Source organism: Pyrus communis, chromosome 3 (assembly GCF_041283825.1).
Source record: "Pyrus communis isolate YQ-2024b chromosome 3, ASM4128382v1, whole genome shotgun sequence".
Lineage (NCBI taxonomy): Eukaryota > Viridiplantae > Streptophyta > Magnoliopsida > Rosales > Rosaceae > Pyrus > Pyrus communis.
This window is the reverse complement of record NC_142567.1, coordinates 22199167-22216848: the sequence shown is the minus strand read 5'-3', so window position 1 is coordinate 22216848 and position 17682 is coordinate 22199167. Positions and strand designations below refer to the sequence as shown.

At 36.2% G+C, this 17682-nt stretch overlaps 2 protein-coding genes across 2 annotated transcripts; both read right to left on the bottom strand.

The window, feature by feature from the left end:
• Positions 1-832: 832 nt before the first annotated feature.
• Positions 833-2886, bottom strand: LOC137715014 (aquaporin PIP2-2). The gene is made up of 4 exons (XM_068454213.2): positions 2389-2886; positions 1753-2048; positions 1435-1575; positions 833-1290 (listed from the first exon to the last, which is right to left on the bottom strand). Exons 1-4 carry the CDS (start codon positions 2681-2683, stop codon positions 1177-1179), a joined length of 846 nt encoding a protein of 281 aa, XP_068310314.1. The 5' UTR covers positions 2684-2886; the 3' UTR covers positions 833-1176.
• An 8320-nt stretch (positions 2887-11206) lies between these two features.
• LOC137715559 (large ribosomal subunit protein uL11) lies at positions 11207-11970 on the bottom strand. Its single transcript, XM_068454906.2, has one exon. The coding sequence runs from the start codon at positions 11841-11843 to the stop codon at positions 11343-11345; it is 501 nt and encodes a 166-aa protein (XP_068311007.1). The 5' UTR covers positions 11844-11970; the 3' UTR covers positions 11207-11342.
• Between the last annotated feature and the right edge of the window lie 5712 nt (positions 11971-17682).

The following is a 17682-nucleotide window of genomic DNA, read 5'->3' as shown; positions in this document are numbered from 1 at the left end:
TTGGGTTCCATGTAACATCCAGCCACCTTTTGAAAAAGTAATACAAAGGCAACTCGAATGACCTGGTAGTGGCATATATATGTGTTGTCCCTATAGGCTATATCCCAAACAACTGCTGGCCAAAGATAATCAAAATCAAATGCACCATCGACCTCGCTCCCAAGGTTCACCACCACCACAAAAACGCATCTTTATAATAACATAAACTATCTCATCAGCAACTTTTTAATAATTGTAACGATAAGAATGCATACAACTCAACTCATCTCTGGTTTTCATATTATATTGCAACTAATTTACACCCCCACAATCCCAACGAGAGAGAGAGAGAGGTGAAAACAGTAAGCCTTTATAGTTTTCGTTTCAAACCTTTTGACAGTTGCTAATTTCCCTTTGAAGAGGATCCAACTTTGAACACATATAAACTCTTTAACTTGTTATGATAGTTTTTTCTTACTATTTAGACTAACTCCAAAAGCTTTATGCTTTCGACAAAGAAATGCTTTATTAGCGTTTTGATCAAATGATGAATAAATATACATTTCCGCGGGTAATTTGTTGATCAAATTCGGACTCAGTACTTCTTTGAATGTTGGGAAGAAATGTATATCACATCAGAAGCTAGTTGGTCACTTCATTATGATGATTCCACCATTTAAATAAAGTTAAGTTAAAGTTTATCTTTCATTATCTCTTAATCAATGATCACATTTTCAAACCTGATTAATTAACTCTACCTAATCTGATAAGGATCTGATAATTGGGTTGAGGAATATTCATTAATTAATTTGCAAGCAAATTGAAACCCATGATGTGAAGCATTAGAAGGTGATTGAGACCAAAGAAACAACTCAGACTTCATTAGCACTCTCTGGCACCAATATAAATACAACACCACTTAAAAAAGTAACAAGAGAAAATAGTAAATAATAATAAAAGATAAGGATACACAGAAGAAATGAAAATAGCACAAACATGCAAAGCAAAGATAACAAAGAAGAGAGGGATACAAAGTAACACCCTTTGCCCAAAACCATGATTATCTACAATTTGCATAGCCCTTCAAATTTCTCCTTTTGAGACCATGACAGACTTGCACTCCTCAATTTTGTTATTCCTTTAGAAACACCATCTCCGTTTGAAAACCATGGATCAAATTAATTAATGATCAATTAATTAAGCATTGCTCCTGAAAGATCCTAGAGCCTTGATGGCTCCTGCTCTCAGAATGTATTGGTGGTAGAAGGCAGCAATGGCAGCTCCAATGAAAGGTCCAAGCCAGAAGATCCACTGAGATATAAAACAAAACCAATTAATTAAGATAATTAGTGAACCAATTAGATGTTGATCAATTACGTACACAAAAGAAAATAATATAATAAAGTTAATATATATATATATATATATGTATGGGAAAACTGAGAGAGATCATACTTGGTCATCCCAAGCTTTGTCCTTGTTGTAGATGACAGCAGCTCCAAAACTCCTAGCGGGGTTGATACCAGTCCCAGTGATTGGAATGGTGGCCAAGTGAACAATGAACACAGCAAATCCAATGGGAAGTGGTGCCAAAACCTAAATTTAAGGTGGAAAAAAAACATAAATGGTCAATAAATTTACTTAAACACAACCAAAATTTATCAGTTATAAAAAACTGTTAACGATCATTTGGTCTAGTGACACTCAATTTATAATTTATCAGGCCACAAGTTCAAATCTCGTAGCTAACAATTGAGTGAGAGATGTGCTTACAGGGACGTGAGAGTCTCTGGCATTTCTCTTGGGGTCGGTGGCTGAGAAGACGGTGTAGACAAGAACAAAGGTACCGATGATCTCAGCACCCAAACCAGTGCCCTTGTTGTAGCCATCAGCCAACTCGTTGGCTCCACCACCATACTTCACGTAGTATGACTTCTGGAAGGCTTTCACCAACCCAACACCGCAGATGGCACCCAAACACTGCGCTACGATGTACAACACTGCCCTGATCAGTGAAACCTTGCGAGCCAAGAACAGCCCAAAGGTCACAGCTGGGTTAATGTGTCCTCCTGCAATTGTCATAGAAAAACAAGACTCAGATTCTGTTGTAAGTACTTGTATAAAGCGCTTTTAGTCAGTAACAGTTTTTTTTAGTAGCGCTTTTATTATAAACACTAACAAAAATTTACTAAAAGTTCAAGTACTTCTGAAATCCTAGAGTCACTCAAACTCCAAAAGCACTTATCATATGCTTGTTCATGAAGTGCTTTCGAGTGCGTCTGAGATTTCATAGACATTTGTTATTTTGTTTATCTCAAACACTTCCAAGAGTGCTTTTAAAGTTTCAGGATCACTTTCATCTATTTCTGCCAAAGACGGATGGGAGAGAAAAAAAAAAAAAAGACATACCTGAGATACCGGCGGTGCAGTAAACAAGGACGAAGATCATGCCACCGAAGGCCCAAGCGATACCAAGAATGCCAACTCCGCCGCATTGGTCAAGTTCACTCTGGCTTTTGTAGCCAATCACAGTCAAAACCGTGATGTAAAGGAAGAGAAGGGTGGCAATGAACTCAGCAATGACAGCTCTGTAAAATGACCACTTGGTGAGCTCTTCAGCATCAAACAAGGGGGTTGGAGGTGGGTCCTGGTAGTCTTTGGTGGCAAACTCACCGTGCTCAGCTCCCTCAATATCTTTTGCCATGGCTTCTGCGACTAATTAAGCAGCTTTTGGCTTTTGGCTAGTAAGGAATGAGAGAAGAGGGAAATCGTTTGGGTTTGTGAGTGTGGATTGAGAGGTGAGAGTGTAAAGGGGTATTTATGGGGCAGATGGAGTTAGTGTATGCTAAACAATAATTAGGAAAGTAAGTACTTTTATGTTATTGTTTAAGTAAATGATACATGATTATGTTATTTTATGCCGCCCTTAATCCATATTAGCTTGATTTCGCTTGCATGGGCCCCCGCTTGTCCTCCAACGGCTGCTAAAAATAAAAGGGTTTTACTTTATTTTCTCACCTTTATTCATCACTTTAGAGATGGCCACTCACCTAGACACAAATAAAGGGTAGTTGATTGGTAGATTTATAAGTGTTACTCAATTTAACTTGGTAAATGCAATGGGTATAATAATGCGCTTGAAAGCAAAATGGCAAATGTTAAACGGTCATCCAACCCCAAAAAGTGTAGGCAACGGTCTAATGCTTACACTCACATTTTGCTTTTTGGTTGCTTTGGGTAGATTGGTACTTATGTGGGATATCTTCACTCACAATGTATGTTATAAGAAATTGAAAGGAATGAGTTTCGTTCATGTATTAATAACTAAGGAGTGAAAATAAATGGATCCAAGTATCTCGGATCTTCTTATAACACTCACATTCTCGTTTATGTGTTTATTGACAGCCAAATATTTGAAAGGAGTGGGTATGTTTCTCGTTTATGTGTTAACATCCAAGGAAGGAAAATAAATGGATTTAAGTATCTCATATCTTCTTATACCTAAACAATCAAGGTATAAGATTACCAAAAGAGGATTGTTTATGATGGTGCTATCCATACAACCCTTTTTTATCTTCTACACACCCATGTTAATTTCTGACATTTGATCATCTTCAATTTATTCGATGGAATGTGTAAAATGTAAAAAAAAAAAAAAAGGTCCATGAATAGAACCATCCCATTATTTATCAATCTTTCATATCCCTTTTCTTTTGCATAGTAATTTCATGTAATAAGAATGATATTTTTACTATCTAGTTGTATCATCTTTCTAATAGAGATAAGACCCACATGTGTTGACCGACCCTATGTCTATTAGAGAAATAATAAAAATGATGGTACAATTAGGTGATAATTGTAGCATTACTCGTATAAATATTTTTCTTCTTCTTGCTCTTTATTTTCGTGCATGCAAATTGTGAAAACCAATAGAAAATGAACCTGAAAGATTGGAGAAATTAACAATTCTCACCTACAAAATAGTATATAATAAGAAGCCTATAATTGGGAATTTAATAATAATATGAGGAACAAAAACATTATCCTTAAAGTTTTAATTAATTCATTTATGAATATTTTATCCCTAGACGTATTGTCATTTGTTGGCAGATGATGGTTTGCCAGAGGAACTTGTCTGGATCCTACCTAATATCAAATGGTATACATATATGGTGGTTATGCACCATTCGTCATCGCAATTATCATACCGATCGTGTTTTTCTTTCTCAAACCCCCTTAGACTCATTAGAACCAAATTCAGGGCAATAGTTCTCCCAAAAAAATATATATATTCAGGGCAATATGGTTTCAAGTTAAGTTGATACGGTATTGTAATTTGACTTAGAATTTTGTATGTATCCTGAAAATTTTGTATAGATTCTCGTTAGTTTTGTAAAATTGCAGAACAAGAATGTTATCATTGTGTGACTAGATATAAGTGATGAATGCGTATGACTTTAACCATACATCAGAAGACACAAGTCTTGTTCGTCTTGCCTTTCGACCAACTCTCATTACGCTTAATTTCAAATTTCGCTCTTCATAATCAAAGCGCTACTATTACCCTTATAAAAAAAATTACATATTGACAAGAGTAACGTGCAACTCTCACTACGCTTAATTTCAAATTTTGCTCTTCATAATTCATATTAAATTAAGATGCTGTCCAAAATAAAATTTGGAAAAAAAGTCTGCATATTTCATTTATATAACTAAGCCAAGTTTGGCTACAGCTACATAAAACAAATTCAGGATCCAAACATAGTGCAAAAATACATAGCTCATGACAACTTCACAATAGATAAACCATTTAATTTAGAGAATTTTAACAAAAAAATTTTGGTACTGTTCATTTTAAAGAAAAATCATATTTTTACACTAAAATGTCAATCCTAGTACTTACTATTTATTTTATCTTTATCATTAAAACTCAAAGTTTTCAAAATCTTTTTTTAATTTTTGCTTTAATTTATACTTCTGGTAAAATGTGGATGCCATGAATTGACAACCCTGGCCGCCCCACTATAATATAACTACAACCCCTTTTGATTTTTCCAATCGACAATCTGACATTCCCCAAATCCTGATTCCCCGTTCCAAAATTCCACGTTTTGTTTTCAACTTTCAATATTGTCCTTGAAAGTATGGCTAAAAATGAAACACTTGTCCAAAACTCGAAAGTGGATGATGTAATTGAAAGAAAACTTGGTTTGTGTTCTTGGCTTTTGTGTGGCTGCAAGTGACCCCTCATTGGCCGGTGCCTCCCCCAAATTTTTTAGTCCATGATTTAGACATATGTTTGAGTGATTGCTTAATGGTTGATGGTGACCTAATGCAAAAATTAGTCCTAAAAATATATTGACAACAGACTAGAGAGGGCTGTTGAGCAGAAAATAAGAAGTGAAATAGACTAGGAGGGAGGGAGAGCTCAAATCTAAAGACTTTGGAGAAGGAGAGTAATGGTGTATCCTTTTATTTGCTCCAAGCTCCTTTTTCCAGCATGTTTAAGTGGCATACAATTGAGAAGGCATTTTGGCTAACCCTACCAGACGGGTATTGTGCCCTTTGTCGGCTTATCCGGTACAAGAATTTTGTAACTCAATTGATTGAGAGCATTTATGTTTGAGCTTGAGATTTTAGGTTTGGTTTCTTTTCCTTTTACTCTTATCTGTATGAGAAAAATAGATAAATAGCGCTCAGTTTAAATAAAAAATTTGAAACTTGTTGTGAAATTGAGGTATGTGTGTAGGAACATAAATTAAATAAGACACAATATTTATGAGGTTCGACAATATTTATGAGGGACAGTAGTAGTAGTCTCTCTCATTACCAAACTGAAATTACAAAGGCAATGGAAACAATAGATTGTGTAACTTCTTCTTCTTCTACTGCTTATGTTTTATTGGTGACTTAATCTTGAATGGACCTTCACGTATAGACAAAGTCAAAGAAAGTGGATCGGTGGAGAGGCACACAATTTCAAGGATTTCTACCCGATCTTCATTTACGTGAAGGTCCATTCAAACCAAATAATGATATCCATATTTACAACACTCCCCCTTGGATGGCCCAACTCTTCGATTGATTTTTCTTAGACGCTTGCCCTGACTATATCTCCCCCTAATTATGAAAAGCTTGGATTAACTAACTTGCCATCAAGTCGATGCAACTCGTGAACTTTATGAAGTGAAAACCTTGGCAGATAGTTGGTGATGTTGTGTACCATAGCTTTAAACGCGTTTCTCCAGCTTCCATTACTTTTTTTTTTTTCTGGGAGAGATCTTTATGCAAGCTAGAGAGATATTCAGATTTTGCTTGCCCAATAAAACCATGACTATTAGTGAGTTTATTTGAGATAAAATAAGCATATGTCTATAATTTCCTAGAGATATCAATAAGTTTATTTGAGATAGAATAAGCATATGTCTATAATTTCCTAGAGATATCAATAAATAGACTTTGTTTCATTTTAATACCTATACGTTAGTATTGTTCCTCACAGGAAATGTTTCATCTAATTCACCAGGTCACGTTCTTTGACTTTGTCCATACGTGAAATGTGCTAATTATGAGGATTGGGTAGAAATCCTTAAAATTGTGTGCTTCTTCGCTGTGGCACTTTTAAGTGAAGGTCCATTCAAACCAATAATGTTACCCATATCTACACCAAAACTACATATTTTGTAATTTTCTATTTTGTTTTTATACTTTTGGGCTTTGGGCCGATATAAATCGTATGGTTAAATACAAAAGAGCCAAAATGCTATTTAAAATACGGAAGGTACAAAATGGGCTTCACCCATTTAAAAAAGGATAAAATACAAAAAACTACCTCAACTATAGATGTCACGACACTTTCATACCTCATCTTTTAAAATTGACAATGTCATACCTCATCTTTAGAATTTGTGTCAATTTTATACCTTCCGTTAGCTTGGCCGTTTATTTCTCAGTTAAATGTTGACGTGGTTTGATCCGGACACATTTTCTATTAAAAAATTATTAAAAACTAAACAAATATCATTTAATAATTTTTAAATATTAAAATAATAAAGAAAAGTTAAAAAAATTAAAATTAAAAATTAAAAAAAAAAAACCCTCACGTCCCCTTTCCCCACCCCCCCCCCCCCCCGTCTCTCTCTTCTCCCCCATCTTCATCTTCTTCCCCTTCCAGCCCTTCATGCAACCCAGAAAAAAGAAGAAGAAAAAAAAAACCAATTTATCTTCGCCACCCCCCCTCCACTCGTGATTTTCCCCGACCCCCCTTCCTTTCTTCCCCCCTCCCGTCTTCCCTAAACACGCACCCACCCTCGCACTCACGACCTGCAACCCAAAAAACAAAACCCAATTCGTCTGTCCCCCCCCCACCTCCCCGCCACCGCCCCACCCAACCTGCAGAAGAAGAAGAAAAAGAAAGATAAGGAAATAAAAAAAGGAACCCCAGTTCGTCCTCCCCCCCCCCCCCCCGGGGCACCCACCCTCGTCCAGGTTCTCAACCTTCAGAATCGGCCTGGCGAAGGTTTCCCAATTCCACCTCAATGGGATCTGGGCTTTTTTTTTTTTTTGGGTTGCAGGTAGTGGGTGCGAGGTTGGGTGCAGAGGGTGGGTGTGAAGGTGGGGAGGTTGGGTGCAGAGAGTGGGTGCGGGGAGAAGCGAGGTGAGAAACGGGGAAGACAAATTGGTTTTTTTTTTTTTTCCCTCTTCTTTTTTCTAGGTTGCAGTTACAGGAAGGGGGAAGAAGATAAAGATGGGGAGAAGAGAGAGAAGGGGGGGGAGGGGACGAACTGAGTGTTGGTTTTTTTTTTTTTTTTAATATAACTTTTCTTTATTATTTTAATATTTAAAAAATATTAAATGATTTTTTTTTAATAATTTTTTAATAGAAAAGAGGCATCGGATCAAGCCACATCAACATTTAACTGAGAAATTCATGCCAAGCTAACGGAAGGTATATCATTGGCACAAATTATAAAGATGAGGTATGACACTGTCAATTTTAAAAGATAAGGTATGAAAATTTTATGACACCAATAGTTGATATAGTTTTTTGTACTTTACCCTTTAAAAAATATCCAACTCTCTTTTTAAGTAAAATTTGATGTTTTAATGATTTTACAACATTGTACTGTGAAATTAATTAATATAAAAAAAATTAGTTATTCTATGATTCTTGAGAAATTTTATTTGAACCCATAGAAAATCACTCTACAACCAACTTAAATTTTAAATGTAATTTTCTTTTTTATCCTATTATATAATTACCATCAAGTACAAGATGAAAATAACAGTAAAATTGAAATTTATTAATAAACCCACTAATAATATTGTGGCTCTTGAAAATGATTAAAAAAATTTTGATAGATATGTTATATTTTTGATATAAAAAAAATAAAAAATAAAAAAACAACACAACTATATTGCACTTGTAGAAATAGACTTAATGCACTACACATTCATTAGAGAGAGCCAAGAACTTGTAGGCTGCAGTAATGAAAACTAAAGCTCAATCAAGATTGAACACAATATTTGGGTAGAATAGAAACAAAAAGTAGTTTGATTAGTGATCAGGCATGCTCTACAATAGAAAAACAATAAAACCAAGAATCATAACTTGCTAAGATCAATCCCAACTTTCTTCGCAACAACATCGATTGGATAGTAGGGAGAGGTTGAGAATAGATTGGATAACAGGGAAAGGTTGCCCAATCAATCATTGACAGGAAAATTTAGTATCGAGTTACATAAACCTAGTTTGTATTAAGATTGAATGAGTTGCAGAACATTCATGGGTGAAATGTCATTGGAGAGAGAGAGAGAGAGAGAGAGAGAGACTACAATACGTAAGTGATGAATTAGTCAGATAAACCGATGAACCAGTTACCCCTTTTGAATGATCACTCACATATTGTTGTAAACCTCATTGATTTGATTGCTTTCTTTACGCCTTAAATGAATTGCAAGACATGATCTTAGGTTTTTATTTTCTAAATGGGTGTAAAAATAAATTTACATATTGAATTGGATTTGTGATGGTATTTTAGGTAATAGATTTGGGTTTAAAGAGATATTGATAGTTTAATTAAAAAATATTTGCATGTAGAAAGTAAATTGGGTGTAGAAAAATGTTGTACGGGTTCAAATAAAATTTTCTTTCTACAAAATCAAGGTATTGACCTAACCAATTTTTTTTAAAATGATACGAGAAACAACTCTTGCTCTAATAGTGACATAAAAAAAGGAATTATTATTATTGGTACTTCAAAAATCTCAACACTCCAAATTTTCTATATTTAAAAAGAAAAATACAATTGTGAAAAGTATACAATGAGATTTTTGAAGCGTCAATAATACTTGCATTCCCTACTTTGAGGATGAATTCATTCCCTCACTTGCAAATAACGTATCTTCACCGTAAGGAATGCAAGTACCAAATAAAACAACGGCTCATCATGAATATGTTACTTGATACCTACATACATCGTTGATTTATTTAATACATTTTGGATGACTAAACAATATACAATTCAAATGATTTTTTGTAAGGATGATCATTATCTGAAGATTTAAGAAATTTTCATGATGTAGATAAATTATTGCAAGTGGAAAAATGGAAATTAAGAACTTGTTTGCTCACTGTTTCATTTTTCATTTTTCATTTTTTTTAAACTAAAATCTAAATTTAAAGCTATTTTTGTGAGTATTAAAATATATTCACAAATTATAGAATAGTTGGATACCATTGATGCACAAGTGATTAAAATATATTCACAAATGTACATAAAAAAACACACATACCAATTATCCAAGAGTGGCTGACAATTGTAAGCCATCATCTCAAATAATTGTCATCTCTCATTCAATTCCTGAACGAGGACGCTATCTCCATTCTCCAGCACAAACTTCCCCTTCAAAACAAAGGGAAAGAACTCCTCAAAGCAAAACCAAGAACACTAATCGTCGTCGTCGTTATACTCTTCCACTCGCTCCTCGAGAATCGTCTCCAATTTCGGAGAGCTAGAACCCTTCCATGGAAAATCAAGAAGGGGCGGTGCAACCTCAATCCAAGGCTTCCTCGGATGCACGAGCTCCTTGGGCATTGCGAGTTTGTAACTTACCATCTTCATAGCTTGTTAAGCAAAATTGAAGCGAAATCGTAGGTTTTGATGTCGAAATTTGTATGCTTTTTTGATGTGGAGAAGATTTTAGGTAAATGGATGCCTCTCTTTCTCCTTTTGGTTTTTAAGGTTGAGAAAGAGAGAGGATGATGGGAAAGGGAAGGGATAACAAGGGATTTGAGAAATGGGGTTTTGAGTGGGTTTAGATTTGAGGGGTTTGAGGATTTATATAGGTTGTGTGTTTAGGCAAAAGCCCAACTTAGGGGAGGCTAAACAAACAAATTTAGCAACAGAATTCTAATTATCCCTTGCATCTTCCTATCATTGGGGTAATGAACATAAAATAGGTTGGCCAAATTTATGCCTAATTGCTACAAGGTTCGACCTAAAAAGTGTGAACTTTTCTAGATGGTGCGTTCTTTTTCGGTCAATCTATACAAGGTATGTTTTAGGTTGGGAAATGACCTCAAAACAACCCGTTCATCGATTCTCCAAAGATTTATTCAATCTAAAGGCCATAAAATGGTGTAGAAAAGAGAGCAAAAATCAGTACAGTTTGGATTTAACATACACCTGGATGCCAAAGATCCACACAACAAAATCTACATCCGATTTTCGGAGGTAAGACTTGACTTTACATATCGGATTAGTATCCAAGAGCAGCCGAAATCATAGAGATTCAGCCTCTCTGAAAAATATTATCTCAACAGCATTCCATCCAATTAGGGGTAGCATGTCCTAACAAGGATTCTAGATGTGAAATGCATGCCGCACGCAGTAGTACTACTTCTACAACAGAAAAGGTAAAAAGAAACAATGCTTAAGGAGGTGCGCATTGCGATGTCGGGTGAGAGACAAGGCTTTCAGAAGTGAAATTCAAAACATACAGTAAACATGTTGCAAAAAACAGAAGAATTGGTAGGGGAAATGACAAGATACACTTGAACTAATAGTTCGATTGGCGTTGTGTTGGTAGTTCGAGATACAACTAGGGGTGCAAACAAGGGGTTTTTTAAAACACAGAAAGAAAATTCAATACAAATGCTTGAACCAAAACAGGTGAAGCAAACAACGGCACGAAATAGGACTCGAAATCCCGCAACTCATCTAAATTACCATGAAAAAGTGTGATTAATGATCTTAACAACGTGCTCAAAATTAATCCCAAATTATCCGAAATGGCATACACTCCAAAACAAAAATTTAATTCAGCTAAAGTAAAAGAGAGAGCTTCCCTGAAGCAGCAGCTCAATCGAGAGGGATCTCGACGTCACCGTCGGCGATCTCCTGTTGCAAATCCTTGGGGTCCTTGCCGTCGACCGTGCAGCCCACCGAGACGCAGGTTCCGAGAATCTCCTTCACCGTGCCGGCGAGCTCCTTGGCCATGGATCTGTTCCTCATAACCTTGGCTATCTCGATGACGTCATCGAGGGAGATGTTGCCGCTGTGCTTGATGTTCTTGGTCTTCTTGCGATCGCGCTCGGGCTCCTTCAAGGCCTTGATTACCAGGGCAGCCGCCGACGGCACCACCGAGACCTTGGCTTGCCTGTTCTGGACGGTGAGCTTGACGGTGACACGGAGACCCTTCCAGTCCTTGGCGGTCTCCTTGGCGATGTCTTCTCCGATCTTCTTTGGGGAGAGACCCAGGGGACCGATCTTTGGGGCGAGGGAACTGGCGGCGCCGACCTCCCCGCCGGTAACGCGGACGTATACATCGACGACCTGTGAGGGATCGAACTTTGGCGGCATTGTTGCAGATAATGGCGAAGGACAAAGAGTGAAATGCTAGGGTTTTCAACAAAGGCGACAGACGGAGAGTGGGAAATGCTGTGAATTATATGCTAGGGTTTTGCAGGGATTGATATTTTAAAATGTCGGAATTGGCCCTGGTGTTTGCGGAAAGTTAAGTTTTACGTAGAGTTGTCTGTGGCAATTTGGGCTTTTTGTAGGGCTCTTCCTTAAATTGGGTTTGGGCCTGGTAAAACCACTACTTAGACTTGACCTACTGTCATTGGGCTTTATTCTATTTGCCTAATTGCCTTTCATATTTTGCCGTTGTGTTACTCTCCGTCCAGCCTTTTTTTATATTTGCCTGATTGCCTTTCATATTTTGCCGTTGAGTTACTCTCCGTCCAGCCTTTTCGTGATCAACAACTTAAAATTAAGGAAGGGGGTAACTCTCTTTATCTCGCATATCGGAGTTTAAGAGTTTTCATCAGTGCAGTGTTGTTGACTTTAGAAATTGCAATGCCTATGTAGCTCGAGGCCGAGCAATTATGAGCTAACTAGATTCTTCTTATGAATGCGAGCATGTCAATTCATGACCAAGCTCGGCTGGACGAGTAGAATAGATGTAGGGGTGGTAATGTTGAATGCGTTGCTGACTTCTGTACTCGAGCAATTACAGCCAAAGAAGGAACACTTCTCGGCCTTGGATTCTAGAACCTGAATGCAAGGTTGGCTTGATCAGTGCAAAGTTCTAACCAACAAGAGGTTCAGCAGCCTTGACTATATTCATAAAAATATAGGTGCGCCGAATCAGTATCAGGCTATATTCAAAGGAGATAAGCATTTTTATAATCAACGTGTTTCAGCCATGTAAACGTCGAACTGCGAAGTTTTGTGTCTTGGGGAACGTAGCTCTGTCACTGCCAATCTAATTCGGTATTTTCTAATTGTTTGAAGTATTTTGCTGCATTAGAATGTTTTGATATTTCAGTCGTGCACTACAACAACTTTCGGTCTTGTTAACGAAGCTCACCTTAGTTGAAAGTTTTCTTGGTTGATTTGATGTCATACCACACACAGCAGGACTCTCTTGTATTTTTGTCGATCAAAAAAGTGATGCTATCACTCTCACAAAACCCATGCACAAGAGTCCACACTCACCTCTGTACCAGAAACCTGGTGCTGCTGCTGAGCTCAAGTAGTAAAACTACAGCCGTTAGCCTGTTTACACAAATATCCTCACGTCGAGATTCAACCTGTCTTTGTTTTGCAACTGTTATCGCAACCTGTCTCGGTCTACCTCGATTATCTTTGCTTAAATTGGGTTATCATGTAAAGGAGTTTATATCTCAAGTGATTAAGCGTGTTAGAGCTTACATCCGTACTTCTTGCCTTAGAGCTTACATTTGTATTTCTCTGTTTAATTCGTTATCCTCCGTTACTACTTGTATCAAAGGGGAAAAGGCAGGTCTATCATTGTTCTTTCAACTCCTGAACGAATTATTTAACTGAATTATCAAGAGAAAAGATCGGCTTTATTTGAATGAAAAAGAGTCATTTTTTAGTGTGGGACACTGGGATTTGATCGTATTGGGGTCATTTCAATTGCCAAAAACAAATAATGGTGGGGAGAGAGTTTGGAAGTTGCAGTTAGGGTTTCATTTTTAGTTTAGAATTTCTCACGGTGAAATGATTGAAATAACTTGACATAAAAATCCACACTACTATCACAATTCTAGAACGACCATCACTATCTTTCCTTTACTATTCGGGAACGTTAGTAATTTTTTCATTCGAATATTCTCATTTTCTGCTCTCTTTTTTATCTTACAGTGTTTGATGGTCGACACCATTTAATTTCTAGGTCATTCTATAAATATCAATTATGTAAAATAAAATTAGACCGATTAATTAATGGTTTAATTAACGATGTCAACCTTACAAATTAGGAGTGCAACTTTGGTTGGGCCAACCCGAACCGGCTCATGTTCAACCCGACTTTAAACCTGAACCAGCAGGTATTTTTTTTAGTTATAACCCACCCGAACCCAACCCGATTTAAACCTGAACAAGCAGGTGTGCAGAAAATCTTTATTACAGGTGATGACACATTTGAAAATATTGGGGTATGCGAAGTTTCTGTAAGTTCCTCTACAACATATGATCTTGGTCGTGGCCTTTAGCAAGTATGTCGTGCCTGAACCTTTCTTTCATATTCATATAAAATGGTTATAGCGTTACATTTAATTTGAGACTTCCATCAAATTGCTAAACCTGAGGAACTTTAGTTAATCAAGCCTTGAATTCTGGTAACCGAATCACCATCTTGGATTACAAGTTGAATTCACATTATATACGGTAGCAAATGTCCAAGTTGGTACTAGTTTTGGTATTTCTTGTATTTTAATTCAAACCTTGCATGGTTGAAACATTCATATTTAGTTTAAATTTATAACGGATACAATTTGCGGAATTGAATTTTAATTTTGAAAAAGTTGGGCAACCCGAACCTAACCCAAATAAATCCGAACCGGATTAAACCCGATTAAAACCCAACCCGAACCCGATCCCGAATTGTAAAAGTTGGGTTAGGGTTGGATTGACCTTCCAACCCGCCCGAGTTGCACCTCTATTACAAATATTCAAGTGAGAAGCATGGTTCGCCTCTTTAACGGTTAATTGTTTGATAAGCAAGCCATTTTAGATTTTGTAAACATTGCAGAGATTTATGATTTAGAAAATAGATGACTTAGAGTATTACGCAACATTAGAGAAAAACCCGAAATGGTAAATTGAGAAGACCCATATGAGAAGGTTGCTAGCTACTCTTACAAATATCACGACTATTTAAACTTTGTAATCATTACCACTACCTTAATATCTTGATTATCCCGGTGGTTGAGCTTAAATTGAGTTACCTTGGCAAATGACTCATAACTTAAGTAATTAAGTAACATTCCCTCTTATATTGAGGATCATGTGTTTATCTTTCCCCTTCATCCCACATCACTAATAAAGAAAGAAAAAAAACAAGTTTATTGATCAATTAAACTCCAAAATGAATCATTCTATAAAATGAGTCATTATTAGACGAGAGTGATTTCTGCAATATATATATTTTTGCACATTTATGTTTATTTCAACTTTAGCATCAAATAAATTTAAAAAAAAAATCAAGAGACTGAAATAAACAGATATTTCCATAAAAATTAAATAAATATGCAGAAATTATTTCGTTTTAACAGCAAAAACCATCACATTCAAAGGAAAATAAGGGTGCATAAAGGAGCTTCAAAGTTGCAAGTTACAACCCAACTTTGGATAAGGAAATCACCCTCTCCTATCCAATCACTCTCATAAAATGTCATTATCCAAACACACTCGGCTAAGCTAGGCTCTACTAGAATGCTTCAAAGGGGTTACGTATCAATCCAACGGCCCACAACTTACATCAACTTTATGCCATGAAAGTGAAACCCTAGCTGTTAGGCCTTCTCACCCTCTCCTCCTCCATGCCTTTTAATAGATAGAGACTCTCACTCGTCTTATTAACCAATAATACAGCAACACTATCTCACAAGTAATAATCTAAGTTGAAGGGTGATTATAATGGAATTCTTTTATTATGAAAATCAACGTATTTAAATTTGTTTGGAACTCAAGGGTGTGTGGATTTTTTTCTTGGGTGGGCTAACTAAAATTAGTGCCATAAAATCATATGTTTATTTTTTGCTTATATAAAATTATATAGTACTACAGTCTAGTGGTATTCCTTTTCGCTTGTAAGTGAGAGGTCTTAGGTTCGATTCTCGTCAAAGACGAATTCGAACCACATTATTGCTTGCCCATTATGAGGCTAAGTCCACCCCTTCTCCCTTAGTATAGATAATATTTTTTGTTAAAAAAAAAAAATATATATATATATATATATAGTAATCAATATAAAAGAATAACAATAGAATAAATTATTCTCAAAATCATAACTGTGACAACTCTCGTCCCTAATTTTAAGTTTTATAAATTTTAAAGTAATGATTTTACGAAAATGCCCTTAGAGGCGAAGATGTTTGACTTTCGTTGACCGTTCGAAGTCACAATTAATGTCTACGCATAGATCTCGAAGCTGTGAAAGCATAGACGAAAGCCGTTTGCGAGTCCAAGTTTTAACGGTATAGTTACGGACATTTAAAGTCGTTTTACTAAGCTATGAATATTAGATTGATTAAAACTCCCACCATGTGGGAATTGTAACCAATCAAGGTTTAGAACCACCCAATCATATTATTTTTAGGACCAATCAGAGATTTTTTTTTTTTTGGGGGGGGGGGGGGGGGGTGGTAAAAGGAGGGACCAATCAGGAAGGGTGAGAAAGAACCACCCTTTCCCGTCGACCCATCCATGCTCCATAACTCGGTTTCGAACTGGTGTGAATTCCGGCCAATCTCATTTATTTTTCAGGTGAAACTCAACCATCCATCACTTGCAATCTTTTCTACAACCTCCCATCTAACATCTCCTCCCAAATTCAAAGGGTTTAGGTTCAAAACCGTGTAGAACCTCACCGGAGGTGCTCGACGGTGATTCCTTCGATCCGGCGAGTTCTACCACCCACAACTACCCTTAATCAACTTCCCTTGGACCCAGGAACAAGACCCAACTAGTGGTAGAGACGTTGGAACACCGAGGAAGGAGAATCGAAGTTCACCCATTTTAGGGTTCCGGTGGGTTTGAGTGAAATTGGAACCTTTTTGGCTAAATTGGACTTGGTCACAGGTATAAAACTTGCTATGCTCTTTGAGATCTTCATTTCTATAAAATTTGAGAATTTTTGGAGATAGTTGAATTTCAGGCGAATCGGGACGGCTGACCGCCGTATGTCACTTAAAAAATAAAGTTCCCACCACTTCTATTAAAACAGATGGTGTACCACTTGCGTTCCCTTCACAACTAAAAATTTCTTCTAGTGCTTTTTGCAAGAAGCACTTTAAGTGCTTTCAGAACTCAAAAAAAAAAAAAAAAATTAATTTTTTTTTATTTATGAAAGCGTTTTCAGTCATTTTAAAAGCAAATCTAAACGGATTCTTATTAAAGGAAAATGTTAGAGAGACCATATTTTATAAACCACATGAGGTGGCCATTGATGGTTGGACACTTCTCAAATGATTTAAATAAAAAATCCAACTACTAACTATCACATCATATAATATACAAAATATAATTTAAGTAGATCATCAACATTACATTAAACATTTGTACAATATTGGAAAATCAATAAAGCGAAAACGCAAAACTAAAGCAGATAAAAACTGCATAAACAACTGAAAAACTCATGTCACAAGCCGCACAACCAACAAAACATATACCGCTAATATCCATATTTGGGTGGAACTTTGAATTTCAAAGAAGTGATGCCTTTTAGCTGTTGGTGGGATCATCTGCTGTGGAATTATAATTGTTTTCAAAGATCCAATTTTGATGCCATTTTAGTCCTCGATAAGGTAATCCAATACCCACTACCCAAAAGGATCGCATTATTGTTGTCCCTCGTGATTTAAATATCTACCACTTATGACTATCTGGCTTTTAACAATTCTTTGCAAAAACAAATTAAAACATAGATTTAATTAATTGAAAATAAATATTTAAGGATAAGTCTAAGACGGTGTTTGGTTAATTATTGCCCCATTTGGTCCCCTTACATGCATATCTCTCTTTCTCCTTAAACTATGATTTAATTAGAAAAAAGAGTTCAATTTATACAAACTCGAAATAAGTTGTTAAATTCAATCATCAAATCAACGACTTGTTTAAGGATTGGTACGAAGTTGTTTAATTTTTTTTAAAAGCAACTTCTTAAAAA